This window comes from Saccopteryx bilineata, chromosome 5, assembly GCF_036850765.1.
Source record: "Saccopteryx bilineata isolate mSacBil1 chromosome 5, mSacBil1_pri_phased_curated, whole genome shotgun sequence".
NCBI classification, from domain to species: Eukaryota; Metazoa; Chordata; class Mammalia; order Chiroptera; family Emballonuridae; genus Saccopteryx; species Saccopteryx bilineata.
Window position 1 is genome coordinate 147,504,147 of NC_089494.1, and position 13,928 is coordinate 147,518,074.

Here is a 13,928-nt window from a genome sequence, read left to right on the forward strand (position 1 = left end):
AACAGTTATTCTGGGGTTTATAGTCCGGTAATCAATTGCAGGTCTCAATAAGATCTAGTTTTATTTTCGCTTCTACTAGGAGAGATAAAGGCAGATTGAAAATACCGTAAATGGTGACTGGGAAAACCAAAATACTTGGGTCTATATGGGTCCTGCCTCAGGGGCCTTCCTGCCCCCTCAAGAAAGGCCGGCTTCTAGATCTTGCGACTGGGTGTTGGGAGAGGAGCGTGCAGGACAAGCCAAGGATTCTAAGGGTTTCAGGAAAATGGGAGAGGAAGAAAAAACCAGGGGAGCCCTCTTCCCACGGGTGGCGGGGGTTCGTGGTGTGTAAACTCACAAGTATTGGGTAGCTCTGACAAGAAGACTAGGAAAGCTCTGCCCCACAGGCGCTCTCAGCATCCTCCCTCAGGCTTCCCTCTCTCCCACCTTTAACGCTAAGCCCGAGTCTTCAACTTGACTGTGCCTGACTGACGCACATTGTGTTAAGAATGCAGAGTATTGGGGTCCCACTCCCAGAGAGGCCATCAGTAGAATGCATTTTAACCAGCATCCCAGGTGATTTGGCTGCGCGGGTCCGTGGGCCACTGGACGGCGCCACTCCTTCCCTCCCAGGGCAGTTGAGGTGATTATTCTGGGAAGCCGTGCGGGTGGTCTTTAGGGGATGATAGGAGGAGGCTCACGGAGCACAGGACCTTCCGCCAAGGCTGGGTCTAAGGCGTTATCTGCAGAAGCAGGTACCACTACCGACGCTGGCCTGAAGGGGGCACCAGTAGTCGGCCTCCCGGCTTGCTCACGGCCCCTCACCGCCCGCTCCCCACGTGAAGGCGGAGGAACAGGGCTGGAACCCGAAGAATGTGTCCCCGCCCAAAGGCTTACGTCTGCGTCGCTGCCAGGCGGACTTAAAAGCCCAGGCGGAGCACCGGGCATCCCAACAGAGCTAGAGAGGACTCCAGCTGGCGCATGGGGTCGGCGGCTGTCACTGGTGTCCAAGCATCCCGGAGAGTTCCCGAGTGGACCAGAAACCCGGCCCTGCGGAAGTTGCGCGTGCAGCCTCAGGACCCTGCCTGTTTCGAAGCGCTTGTGGAGCCTCACCCCCGGGGCGAGCGTTCGTCATTTAGCACAAAGCACGTTTCCAAAGAGCAGCGCTAGGCAGAGAGCCCGGGACAGCGCTCCAGCGCACAAACCCCATCTTTGCCTTTGTTTGGGGGGTCGACACGCCGCTCTCTTTCCTAAGTCTGAATTCTTCGCAAAGGGAGAGCCACCGAGGCTAGGCCGTGAAGATGCCCCTGGAACTGACTCAAAGCCGGGTGCAGAAGATCTGGATCCCGGTGGACCACCGTCCCTCGCTGCCTAGATGTGAGTGCAGATGTGCGCCGGGGCCGGGCTGCAGGGGAGCGGCGTGCCGAGCAGAGAGGGAAGCCATTGTGTGGCGAGCGCTTTTGTGCCGACTCCTCTCCGTGCGCTCGTGTAGAGCCGGGGCCTCCCTCCACGGCGGTCTGGGTTCACAGGCACCCGGCGCCTTCCGCTCCTTCCCGGCGCAGGGCGGGCGGGGCGGGGCGGGGACGGCATAGACTCCTGCGCCGGCGCCGCACCTCCCTGGCCCACGTCGGCCGCGCTGTGGCCCGGCGGCAGCACAGCTGTGCTGCGCTAGGTTCGTATCGCGGAGCTCAGACGGACCCGGAAACGGCGAGTGTGCCCGGGCTTCGGCGCCAGCGCAGGGCACTGCAGAGAGCTTCGGGACGCTTGAGAAGGGATGCCCGCGTATTCCGGCCTCGGCCATCGTCCTGGGCGCCCGCTGGGCTGAGTCCCTCCAAGGGACGCGGCCGCTCCTAAGCGCAGCGTCACCTTGTATCTCTCCATCTATCTCTACCTTCCTTCTCTCTGTCCGTTTCTCTCTATCTCTTATTTCTATCGCTTCTCCGAACTCCTCTCTATATTCACCACCTTTTCTCAGTCCCCTTTTCTGTCCATCTTTGCCGCATCTCTGTATTTTTACCTCCTGTGTGTCTCCTCTTTATTATATGCTAGATTTGTAATTTTCTCCTCTTTATATTTCTTTCTTTTATCTCTCTCCCTCTTTCCCTGTATATTTCTATCTCCTCTCTCGGTTCTCACCTCCAGCCCCTGTGCTGGGGGGCCACAATAGAGCTGGCCCTGGAACCAAACCGTTGCCCTGGTTTTGGGGAAGGCCCATGGATCCGTGACTGCACGGTTGGCAGCGTTTTGCACGCGCGCACAGACGGTGCACCGAGCTCAGAATTTGCTGGCAATTCACCAACCTGCCCCTTCTGTCGTAGGCCGTAAATATTTTGGAAGGCTATAGCTTACGTTCTGTCTCTAGCTGTGGAGAGTCACTTCTTAAAAGGGTGGTTCTAAGGTTTGAAGGCAACTCTGATCCTCCAGGTAACCTGCCTAGAAGCGCTTTAGGTGTAATAGGATAGAAGTCAGTGAGTGGTGTTTTGTTCCAGGCCAGCTTAGATTGCCGGAGAGGTGAAACAGATCCCAGGTGCAAACCCTAGGAATACCTTCTAGGCATCAATGGTGGTTGAGCAGGAGGTATAGCCTGTTGGCCTTTTTTGCTGCCACACGTTTTTCAGAGAATGGTCATCAAGGCCACGTTGACAACTCACACAGCTTACCCTTGGACTTTGTCCAGGGCTGAATCACTGCCCCCTCCTCCCACCTGTCCTAGGAGGTGGGGGAACTGGCTGTGGTGCTCCTAGGCCAGGGGTTGGGAACCTATGGCTCGCGAGCCAGATGTGGCTCTTTTGATGGCTGCATCTGGCTCACAGACAAATCTTTTTTTTTTTTTTGTATTTTTGTATTTTTCTGAAGCTGGAAACGGGGAGAGACAGTCAGACAGACTCCCGCATGCGCCTACCGGGATCCACCTGGCACGCCCACCAGGGGGCGACGCTCTGCCCACCAGGGGGCGATGCTCTGCCCACCAAGGGGCGATGCTGTGCCCCTCCGGGGCGTTGCTCTTTCCAACCAGAGCCACTCTAGCGCCTGGGGCAGAGGCCAAGGAGCCATCCCCAGCGCCCGGGCCATCTTTGCTCCAATGGAGCCTCCCTGCGGGAGGGGAAGAGAGAGACTGAGAGGAAGGAGAGGGGAAGGGGTGGAGAAGCAGATGGGCGCTTCTCCTGTGTGCCCTGGCCAGGAATCGAACCCGGGACTTCTGCACGCCAGGCCGATGCTGTACCACTGAGCCAACCGGCCAGGGCCGACAAATCTTTAATAAAAAAAATAATGTTAAAAATATAAAACATTCTCATGTATTACAATCCATTTCCATCCACTCATGTTCATGGTTGTGGATGGCTGGAGCCAATCAGAGCTGTCCTCCGGGACAACACCAAATTTTTATTGGATAATGCGGAACATACACAAGTCATTGTATGGCTCTCATGGAATTACATTTTAAAATATGTGCCGTTTATGGCTCTCAGCCAAAAAGGTTCCCGACCCCTGTCTTAGGCCATACTAGTGATGGCCCTGGCAAGGCACTCCTGATACTGGGGGCAGTTTCTCCACCAGCTTGTCACTTCTGCTGGACCTGAGGATTTTGGGGGCCTCAGAATCCTTAAGAAGAACTAGGTTTCTTTGCAAGGTAGCTGGAGGCCAGGGTGTTTCAGATGTATTCTTAACTGGCTTTTGAACTGGGCTAGCCACAGTCTACTTGTACTGTATTTCTATAAAACCTATTTGTGGTGAGGAATGCAGTCCCTCAAATCCCGAGGGAGCTTTTTAGCCATGGCAAGATGTGGAAACAATATTGCCCTTTGTGACTTGGAATAAAACATATTTGTGGTCTGACCAGACAGTGGCACAGTAGATAGAGCATCACACAGAGATGCGGAGGACCCATATTCGAAACCCCAAGGTCACCACCTTGAGCACCAGTGTGAGCACGGGGTCACTGGATTGAGCATGAGATCAGAGACATAACCCCATGGTCGCGAGCTTGAGCCCAAGGTTGCTGGCTTGAGTTGGGGTCACTCGCTCTGATGTACCCTTCCCCCCCAGTCCAGACACATATGAGAAAGCAATCAAACAAATAAGGTGATGCAATGAATAATTGATGATTCTCATCTCTCTCCCTCCCTATCTGTCCTTGTCTGTCCCTCTCACTGACTCTCTGTCAAAAAAATAAAAATTTTAAAAAACCCACAAAAAACATATTTGTAGAGCACTTTATAAACTGTGAATATAGATTTGTTCTATATATATGTGTGTAAATGCATGCATTTGTATGCATGTGTGCACACACACACACACACACACATACATTTAGTAGTCTCTTGATGTTCATGGTGGTGGGCTGAGGTCTGGGAAGAATGACCCTCAGGTTCCACGCAGAGGGCACTGAGATTGGCTGCATTTGCTCAGTCGTGTGATTCTGGAGAGACAAGTGTACAGTGATGCTTTCTTCCTCCAGGAATCAGAGACCCATCCATTAGACTTTGTCAATCTGCACGTCTCACACGCAGAGGAGAAATCTGCCTGAAAATCCCTGTCAGGACCATTCAGAGCCTGGGGGGCGGGGAATGCTAAAGCTGATGGATTAATTCCCTGTCCCCACCTACTTCTGGAATTCTGAGTGTGGTTCTGAGGTGTAGACTTCCTTATAAAAATATCTGCAGCCCAAATAGTTATTACATGCCCTTATTTCAAGGAGCGGTGTCAATTTTGGTTATATAGCCATGTCTGTCTCTCGTCGGAATAAAGAAAATAGTGCCTTTTTTCTAGGCATCTTTCCTGATTACCTCCTACCCCTTTTTTAACAGTATTTGGAACACTGGATCGAGTTTCTTCCTCCTAAACCTGTTGCCATCTTTCTAAGGAGTGTCCTTATTGGGGGGTGTACAGCAGATATCTCTAAGGGCATAGGGAGCATTACCATTCATGTGCAAAGAACAATAACACAACAGAAGTCCCCAGGTTAGTTTGATGATATTTCTGCCTCTGAAGAACACCCATTGGATGCCCTGTTAGTATGCCCACACTGTGGTAAATGCTTCTTATGAAACCTGCAGCTTCCTTCAAATACAAACCACTATTGGGACTTACTGAATTGGTGAACCAGCTTCATTGACAAGGATTTCAGTTACTGACTGGCAAGGGCTGCCTGTCTTCTCTTTATCATCAGTTCAATTGAAGAGCCTTTATGTGCAAGTCCCTACTTCTTTACCCACTCAGAACTTCAGTTTTGTCATAAGGTCAGTTACATAGTGTCTTTCAATGAAAGGCTTTCCATTAAAAGCCACTGATGGTATTCTAACTTCAGGAAGGAAGATGAGGGGCATTTAAGAGAAATCTCTACCTATCCATGGGTGGCTACTACAATCCATACTCGGCCCTGGGTGCACATTAGAATAATTTTGGAGGGAAAAATCCACAGTGGTACTCCAAACCAAGTTAGAATTGCCGCAGGAGAGGCTCAGGCATCCTATTTTTAAACAGCTCCTTGGGTTCAGTCAGTGGTAGAGAACCACTGATTTAGGAAAGAGCACTTAACGGATTTCAGGTGAGAGAGACTAAGGTGAGCTCCAACCCTGTCCCTTACTTAGTACTTGTGCAGTGGGCCCTCTCCTCAGTTGTGGGTCTTAATTTCCTTGTCTGGAAGGTGAAAAGCCATACAGGCTGATGCTGATGTAAGCCGCTGTAGAAAGCATTTCACATGCATTACATTGTAGATAATCTTCCCAAGAAACTATGAAGCATCCCTCAGTTTCACAGAGAAAGAAAATGAAACAGTGAGAGATCATGTAACTCAGGGGTCCCCAAACTACGGCCCGCGGGCCACATGCGGCCCCCTGAGGCCATTTATCCAGCCCCCACCGCACTTCCGGAAGGGGCACCTCTTTCATTGGTGGTCAGTGAGAGGAGCATAGTTCCCATTGAAATACTGGTCAATTTGTTGATTTAAATTTACTTGTTCTTTATTTTAAATGTTATATTTGTTCCCGTTTTGTTTTTTTACTTTAAAATAAGATATGTGCAGTGTGCATAGGGATTTGTTCATAGTTTTTTTTTATAGTCCGGCCCTCCAATGGTCTGAGGGACAGTGAACTGGCCCCCTGTGTAAAAAGTTTGGGGACCCCTGAATTGTAACTCGTGGAAGGAAGGTCCAAGAAAGTGGTGGGAACTGGCTTTGAACCCTGTGTGTTTGACCCCGGGCCCTGCCCTCTCAGCCACTGTGCTATTCTATTGTTTGCTCCCAAGTTTGTCAAATGACTCACTAAAATGCCTTGTTCCCTCAGTGTCACTGGCAGAGACCGTGTCCTGTTGGGAGAGCCATTCCTTGGACAAATAAGTTAGGCATGCATTAAAATGGCATGCAGGGTAATGAATGAGTATGGTCTTCTCCAAATAATACAGAAGAGCTTTTGAAAAAGAAGGTTGTCCTAGCTGGGTTCTCACCACCACTCAAAGCCTCAGGCACACCCCCTGGGCAAGCTCACTTAGAAGTTGGTTCTTAATGTCAACTAAGCAGATTCTTTGGGCTGATGTGATCTCAAGAGAGGGTTTATGTCTGGTAGACGATGGTTAAATGTTTGTTTTATTCTCCCAGGGCCACGTGTGTGCAGCCAGTTTCCCAGAGAACGCTTCATAGGTGATAGTGTAACTGCAGGGTGACAGCAGGTCTTTCTGTACAGAGTTTGATGTGCCGTTGCCTGGCGGGAGTAGGTTTCACTGGATACTGTAGACATGTGACGATCAGAATTCTATCAGGCAGTGCTGAGGACTGACCCTATCTGCATGTGTCTATCTCAAACAGCCTCTTCCATTGTTCCCCTGGGACTTGTCATTGAAGCAATAACTTACCCCCTTGTAGAAAAGAATGACTTGGCATCTTTTTGAGTTTTTTGAGGTTAGCATTTTGGAGTGTTTCTGGGCAGAAGAAAGCTTGTAGGAGAGATGGGAACAGCAGCAAAGTGTCTTCCAACGGTTTTATTTTCTGAGCATGCGTTGTTGTGGATGTCAGTCTGGTGGATGAGGACAGTTGTTGAGTGACTGCTTGTGTCAGTGTGTTATATGGTATCAGACAAGTTATCAGCTTAACCTGGGTGGTAGGGCTGGAGTGGAATTGCAGCCTCTGTCCTTCTGGCTGGTTATTTTTCAGGATTGGTACTCAGGTCACCATATGTGTTGTTCCTGGCACTCTCTACTGGCCTCCTGGTTATCATATGCTTCCTGTGTCTACTTGTGTGTAGGGAGCTAGCACATGCAACTAGTGTGCATAATATACTAAGAAAATGGTGCGCTGGCTGTGTATAATCAGGTCCATTCAGTTGCTGCTCAGAGACGCTGACGCTGGCTACCCATTGAGGTCCACCCCTATGGTCACTGCCTGTCCCATTGCACTCTGAAGGACCTTGTGCTTTTTTTGCTTGTGTGTCATCTGTTCCTCACCCCAGACCAGATGCTTCTCAGCACAGGAATGGTGTCCACATTTGTTTTGTGCTTACAGGGTACCAGCACATGTGACCTTGAGTGAGTGTAATGACACTAGAGCAGTGAGGGTGAACTCGCAGAACTTGGTGAATCTCTTTGAACTTACTCAAGGGATGGCCTTAACCACGGATGACACTTTTAGCCAGAGCACCCATTCTAGTTTTGATCAAGGTGTGCATAGTCTGTTAACCCAGTGGTCTTAAGTTCTTGTTTCTTTACCCCTTTACCATAGTGAACAGCTACACGTCCACACATACACATTTACGTTGCTATCTAAGTTGATGTCTAAAACATGTAAGTTAAAAACATTTTGTCAAAAAGACATTAAAACGTTAATTTGTATAAAATGAAACACACTAGTCCTTTTTGGAAAATCCTGTGTTAAAACTCACTGCTTGGGGTCCCTAATCCCTGTGCTGTTGGGGGAGAAGAAAAGGCCGAGCCCCAGGGAAGGTGGTATGAGAGGTGGGAAGGGCTCTCTTTCCCGTAGGTTAAAGAAAAGTCTGCAGAGAAGAAAATGAGGGTCTGTGAGGAACTGAGGCAGGGCAGGTGACTATAGGACAATGAAGGCACTTGACATGTGCTGCGGCTTTAGAACAGAAAAGGGAAGGGTGAGAGAGACTAAGGCTCAAAGGTTTAGTCAGAAGGTTGTGTGGTTTCCGGACCCTGTTGGAGACCGGGCGTGCCTGGGCCCAGGGACCACAGGCACCTTGGGCACTCCCCCAGCAGTTCATTTGAGTCTTAGGCACGAAGCCAAAGGAAAGGAGGACTGGTTTCTGCTCTGGCAAATAAGGTACTGACGGTTTGTTTGGGTTTGAGATTCAACCTGATTTTTCGATTTAAGGTATATACTCTGTTGCATCTTTGTGTTTTTTTCCTGTGAAAACATCTACTGACAGGAGGTTTGGAGATTTGTGCGTATGATTAGTGGATAGAACTAATCCCCGATTTGATAAATCCATCTCTGTCTCCACTTCCTTGGCATGAGTCCAACAAAAGTGCACAGCTCAGAGTTGTGTGTGTGTGTGTGTGTGTGTGTGTGTGTGTCCTGCTGTCTCTGTGCATGTTTGGATGGTCTCAGGAGCAGTAGATTGGTGGGGACATCAGATAAGACCAGGGGAAAACCAATGGCTTAGGGGAAGGATTAGTAGAGATTGTTTTGGGGCAGGACTGAGAACACTTCTCTTGTGTGTCACCTTCAGCTGCCACAATGCATACAGTAGGGTGTGTCTTATGTCCCTGCTGGTTGTCAAGGAGCCCATCAGCTTTTTCTGCTGCCCCTTGGGACTCATGAAATCCCATTGGCTCTTCTTTGCTCCACTGTGTGCTCATGTGGAGCAGAGAAATGCCTCTGTTTTCTATTTACTTGATTGTTCCTGGCCTCTGTGATCTGAGGAATCCTACCCCGAACTTTGTGGTCGCTTAATGTGCCCCGGCCTCCTAAAGACCTTTCTTTCTGCTCCTCCCCTCTCTGCATGGAGGTCACCAATGGTCTGAAACCATGAAAGGAACAGCTCCTGTATATTGTGTTTGCTTCCTCCTTGGCCTTAGCGTAGAGGCCGAGAGGGCAGGTCCTAGCATAGCATGGTGGGCGTTTGTAAAGCTGTCCTCAGTTTGGCCAGCAGGCCGAGGAAGGGACTGTGTGGGGGCACATCCAGCCTAAGAGGAGGCGTCTTCCTTCAAGCTTGTGCCTGTCTGTAGCCTAGTGGCTTTCTCTCCCTCCCCATCTTGCACTCGCGGATGATAGAAAGTGAGAGAGCACGCCCCTGTCAGAATCGGAAGGCTGCCTAGATGGGGTGCAACCTGAATAGCTTTGCCTGTACTCTTCTGGCCAATGCCTGGGGAGCAGTGCAGCATGGCTGATGAGGAGAGCTGGGCTGATGTGGCACTCACTGAGCTCTGGGCAGTGCAGCCAGAGGGGAGCTGGCAGATGGCCAGTCTCTGGCTCCCAGTGGGCAGCCCTGGCTCATGTGCACTCATCACCAGGATGCTGGAGTTGCCTGAGAGCCTCAGGGGCAAGGTGCCATCCAAGGAAACACTGTGTTTTAAATGGTTAAATGTCTAGAACAGGGCCCTTTAGACTGTTCACAGTGAAAAACCTTTTTCCCTGGTGGTTCTGTTGCTGAGATTCTGTGGAACATGGGACAGTGGTTAAGCGGTGAAGCCAGGGGGAGAGTCACAGAGCAAGGCCTTCTGGGTCTCACGGGGCTCTGCCTGGGGCTAGTGATACGGAGCATGAGGGGCTCAGTGCTCTGCCATTTCCTGAGCAGGTAGGTCACTGGCCTCGGTCAGAACTGGGCAGAGAGGGACGGAGAGTCTCAGGGCCAGAGGAATTTATCTGTCGGCTGTATGGGGGCAGGGCAGCATTCTAGGTCTGTGACCTACTTCATTTGATAAACTTTCATTTGTGTGTGTGTGTGTGTGTGTGTGTGTGTGTTTGACAGAGAGAGGGATGGATAGGGACAGACAGACAGGAAAGGAGAGATGAAAAGCATCAACTCTTTGTGCGGCTCCTTAGTTGTTCGTTGATTGATTTCTCATATGTGACATGACCTGGGGGCTACAGCAGACTGTGTGACCCCTTGCTCAAGCCTGTGACCTTGAGCTCCAGTTGGTGAGCCTTGCTCAAACCAGATGAGTCCACGCTCAAGCTGGCGACCTCGGGGTTTCAAACCTGGGTCCTCTGCGTCCCAGTCTGACGCTCAATCCACTGCGCCACCACCAGGTCATGCTCATTTGATAAACTTTAGTTTTTGAAACTGTCTTCCTTAGAAAGAATTTTTAGGAAAGTCACCGAGACCTACTGTGTGGAGGTTGAGAAATTGATGATTGGCCTCTCTCTGTATTTCAGTGTACCTTTCCTAACTGCCACCTTAATTTACATAATCTTTTGTAAGTGCCTCTTCTACTGTTGGCCTCGTCCTACTTGGTGTTGGGGGAGTCCCTTCTTTACACACCCAGGAGTGCATTTCGCTTTGGAGTTAGTAACGGGGTTCCCAACAGGCTTTAGGGCCCTATGATGTCAGTCCAGGGTGTGAGGTCCTTGTCATTCATCCCTGGAAAACAAGATGGAACTGTGAGGTGTGACTGAAGGGCTCTGGCCACCAGGGGGCGATAGTCCCACTGGTTTGTATAATGCCCAGGGTTTTAAGGTGGGAGTGAAATAGGACTTTCTGTGCTTTTAAAAGTTTGTTGTGGGGCACAGGACTTTGTCCGTGCCTGAGCGCTGCTCATCCATGGCACCTTTCTTTGTTGTCTTCTCAGCCTGTGGGCCCAAGTTGACCAACTCCCCAACAGTGATTGTCATGGTGGGCCTCCCAGCCCGCGGTAAGACCTACATCTCCAAGAAGCTGACTCGCTACCTCAACTGGATTGGCGTCCCCACGAAAGGTGAGGCCGTGTCACAAGGCTGATAGTCACACTGCCTGCTGAGGTCGTGCTCTCCCACCGGCCCCGCCCCCAGTCTACTGTTGGCCTGGTCAGTCCCTATAGTGGGGTGGCGGCACCCTATTTGGCTGTGTCACCCACCACACTGTCTGTACACCCTTTCTTTGTAAAATTAGGATCTTTTCTCACTGGCCGCTGTGTTATTCCCACTGCCCTGAGTCCTGCCTAGCTCAGCCCTGTCCCCTTCTTCAAGAAGCCTTCTCTGGCCACCAAGTCTATGCTGATCCTTTTCCTTTAAATTCCCATCTCTTCGTTGTGACATTCCTCCACTGACTGTCATAAAATGCTCCCTGCTGTTACTGTGTTTGATTAATCTTAGCCTGCTCTTCTCAGCTATATGGGAAATGTGTTAAGGACAGAGACTAATTTTTACATCTGCTGTCCCCTGCTGGGCCCAGCACAGTGTCTCATACACTAAGTGCCCCCCAAATAGTCAGTGTTTCCCGTGGGCCCGGGCTGCTGCGTAGCAGAAGAATGGCTGGTTAGGACCTGACCGTGGGGTGCGACCCCACTCTCCTGAGGCAGCATCGGCAGAAATCATTGGCCCTCTTTTCGCTAGCTGTGTGACTGCCACCTGTTCCCACAGTCGCAGGGAGGCTGGACTGGAGATGGAGCCTAGGAGAAGCCTGCAGGAGAGCAGGCTGCCCGGAGCCATGTTTGGTCCGGGGGAAGCAGGGCTGCTTTCTAGGTCAACGTGCACTGGACGAGGAGGTTCACTTTCTGGGTTCCAAGTTTTACCAAGATCTTATTTAAGTTCGTGTGTGTGTGTGTGTGTGTGTGTGTGTTGGCCTAAGAGAGTGCTCCCCGCTGTGAGTGACCCCTTCTTCCTGGGGGCCAGCTAAGTGCCCTGTATCTTCCGCCCACAGTGTTCAATGTTGGGGAGTACCGCCGGGAGGCCGTGAAGCAGTACAGCTCCTACAACTTCTTTCGCCCTGACAATAAGGAGGCCATGAGAGTCCGAAAGTAAGGTCCTGGCTGCCACAGGAGGCTTGGGGTTTTGTTTGCTTTAGAAAACCAGGTTCTATAAGAGAGAGGAAGTGGCCTGCAGTCTGGCTCTCTGCAGGTGGCCATCAGCTCTAGCCCCGCCTCCGTGTGTAATAAGAAGTTTCCTGGCCTCTCTGAGTCTTCTGCTTTTATCTGCTGGGTTGGTCTCATCCAGCTGATGGGAAATGGATCATCAGCAATGTTTCATTAAGAATGAACACAATTGTTTTCATGGAAAATTAGCTCTTTACACTGAAAAGGATTTTTTTTAAAACTCCAGATGGTCATGAAACCCAAGTATAATGGTGCTCAACACTGGCTACAATTTAGAATCACCTGGAAGCTTGAAAGCTGCTGATGCCAGGCCTGCCCCAGGGCAGGGTAGTGAGAATCTTTGGGCAACAGCTGAGCTTTGGTTTCTTAAAAGCTCCCAGGGAGAGATCAGTGTGCAGCCAGCATGAGCACCTGGTCCAGAGGGTAACTGCAGCCCCTGCGGACTTGCATGGGATGCCTGTGGGCCTGCGGGCGCTGGGCCTGGCAGCCCTGGCCGGCCTGAGCAGGGCAGCAGTAGAGTCGCTGGTCAGCACTCTGTTGGTCTGGGTCTGATGTGTGTTCTCTTTCTCTGTGTTCCAGGCAGTGTGCCCTCGCTGCCTTGAGAGATGTCAAAAGTTATCTGACAGAGGAAGGGGGCCAAATTTCAGTAAGTCTGGGGAGTGTGCTGGCTCTGTCTCCTGTTCTGTAGAGGGATGGTGCTCTGAGGAGTAAATAGAAATCCTGGCCCAGGCAGTACCGAGAGCCATGGTGGGGACACCTCAAATAGGGACAAGTGCTTCTCTCTTGAGAGTCGAGGGAAGCGGGTGGCTAGAGTAGCACAGGGACCCAGGGAGGTGGTCAGTGGGCAGCCTGGGGGCACAGCCACCTCTGTTCTGTGTATACTCGGCCCCACCCTTCCATATGCTTGTTCCTCTTGTTCACTTGCTGTTAGGCCTGTTCCTCTCCCTACCCTTTCCTCCCCAAGTCGTGGAGGTGGTAGAGAGAGCAGGGAGCAGCCTCTCCTGGGACCACTTTCCCGTCATCTACCTAGGAGCACAGGCCATTTTGTGAATCCTGCTAAATGCAAACATGGGTTTTCTTCACTCGCCTCTTTTCTCCTTGTCAGGTTTTTGATGCCACCAATACTACTAGGGAGAGGAGACACATGATACTTCATTTTGCCAAAGAAAATGATTTCAAGGTGAGCCAAACTTTCTGTTGTGCCCTGGAGAGCTCAGGGAAAGGAAGACCCTCAGGAATCAGCTGATTTTTACTGGTCCTTATGCTCCCACTGCCCTTGTTTTGCTACATATGGATAGCTACTTCCTGGTGCTCGCTCTCAGGGTCTGGAATGGGGACTGGGAGGCATCTCCTTTGGGGAAGGACTTAGGATTGAGTGAGTGGTTCTTTTCTTTTATGTTTTGAGGATCCATGGTGCCATTCCTCCTCAAATATGCTGATAACATCTCAGTGTTACCAAAGTTGGCCCTTTGTGTTACCACATTGTTTCTTCAAGTTTCTGTCTCTCTTATTCCTAGGTGTTTTTCATCGAGTCAGTTTGTGATGACCCTACGGTTGTGGCCTCCAATATTATGGTAAGATGACATGGAGCCCTGCTGTAGTGGTACAGTCTGAGCAAAGTAGGGAACCAGGGACCAGGTCAGGCCCAGAGAAATAGCTAGACGGAGCACAAGCTCTCTGTCTCAGCTTGTTGATTCTGCCTGAGAGATGGACCTGGGGAGGTCAGAAGAGCAGAGTGGGATCTAACTTAGAAGCATGTTCTGTGACCTGGCTGGCTTTGTCCTGGGCCTTTCAGACACTTAGCAGGAAGTATTGTTTGTAGGACATGGGAGGTAAGGCAGGGTGTGGGAACAGTTTCTGTGGGTGGCAGTACCTTGGTGGTTGGGTGGTGTTGGGGTTCCTTGGGACAAGGGCCACTCATAATCCAGATGAGAAAGAAGGATGCAGGCTCTTTTACTGTTAAGGGCCCTAGCAGGTAGGATTGG

General features: G+C 50.7%; 1 protein-coding gene across 4 annotated transcripts in view; it reads left to right on the forward strand.

The window, feature by feature from the left end:
- Positions 1 to 13,928, forward strand: part of PFKFB3 (6-phosphofructo-2-kinase/fructose-2,6-biphosphatase 3) — a 29,659-nt gene continuing 15,731 nt past the window's right edge. Inside the window, exons 1-6 of one of the 4 annotated variants that reach the window (XM_066278797.1) lie at positions 1 to 1,356; positions 10,723 to 10,848; positions 11,772 to 11,868; positions 12,523 to 12,589; positions 13,049 to 13,123; positions 13,461 to 13,517. In XM_066278797.1, coding sequence (XP_066134894.1) covers positions 1,281 to 1,356; positions 10,723 to 10,848; positions 11,772 to 11,868; positions 12,523 to 12,589; positions 13,049 to 13,123; positions 13,461 to 13,517 — 498 coding nt within the window. In that variant the 5' untranslated portion in view covers positions 1 to 1,280. Of the gene's footprint in view, positions 1,357 to 8,233; positions 8,252 to 10,722; positions 10,849 to 11,771; positions 11,869 to 12,522; positions 12,590 to 13,048; positions 13,124 to 13,460; positions 13,518 to 13,928 lie in introns of those variants that run through there. The other 3 variants (XM_066278796.1, XM_066278798.1, XM_066278799.1) reach the window with 3 other exon arrangements.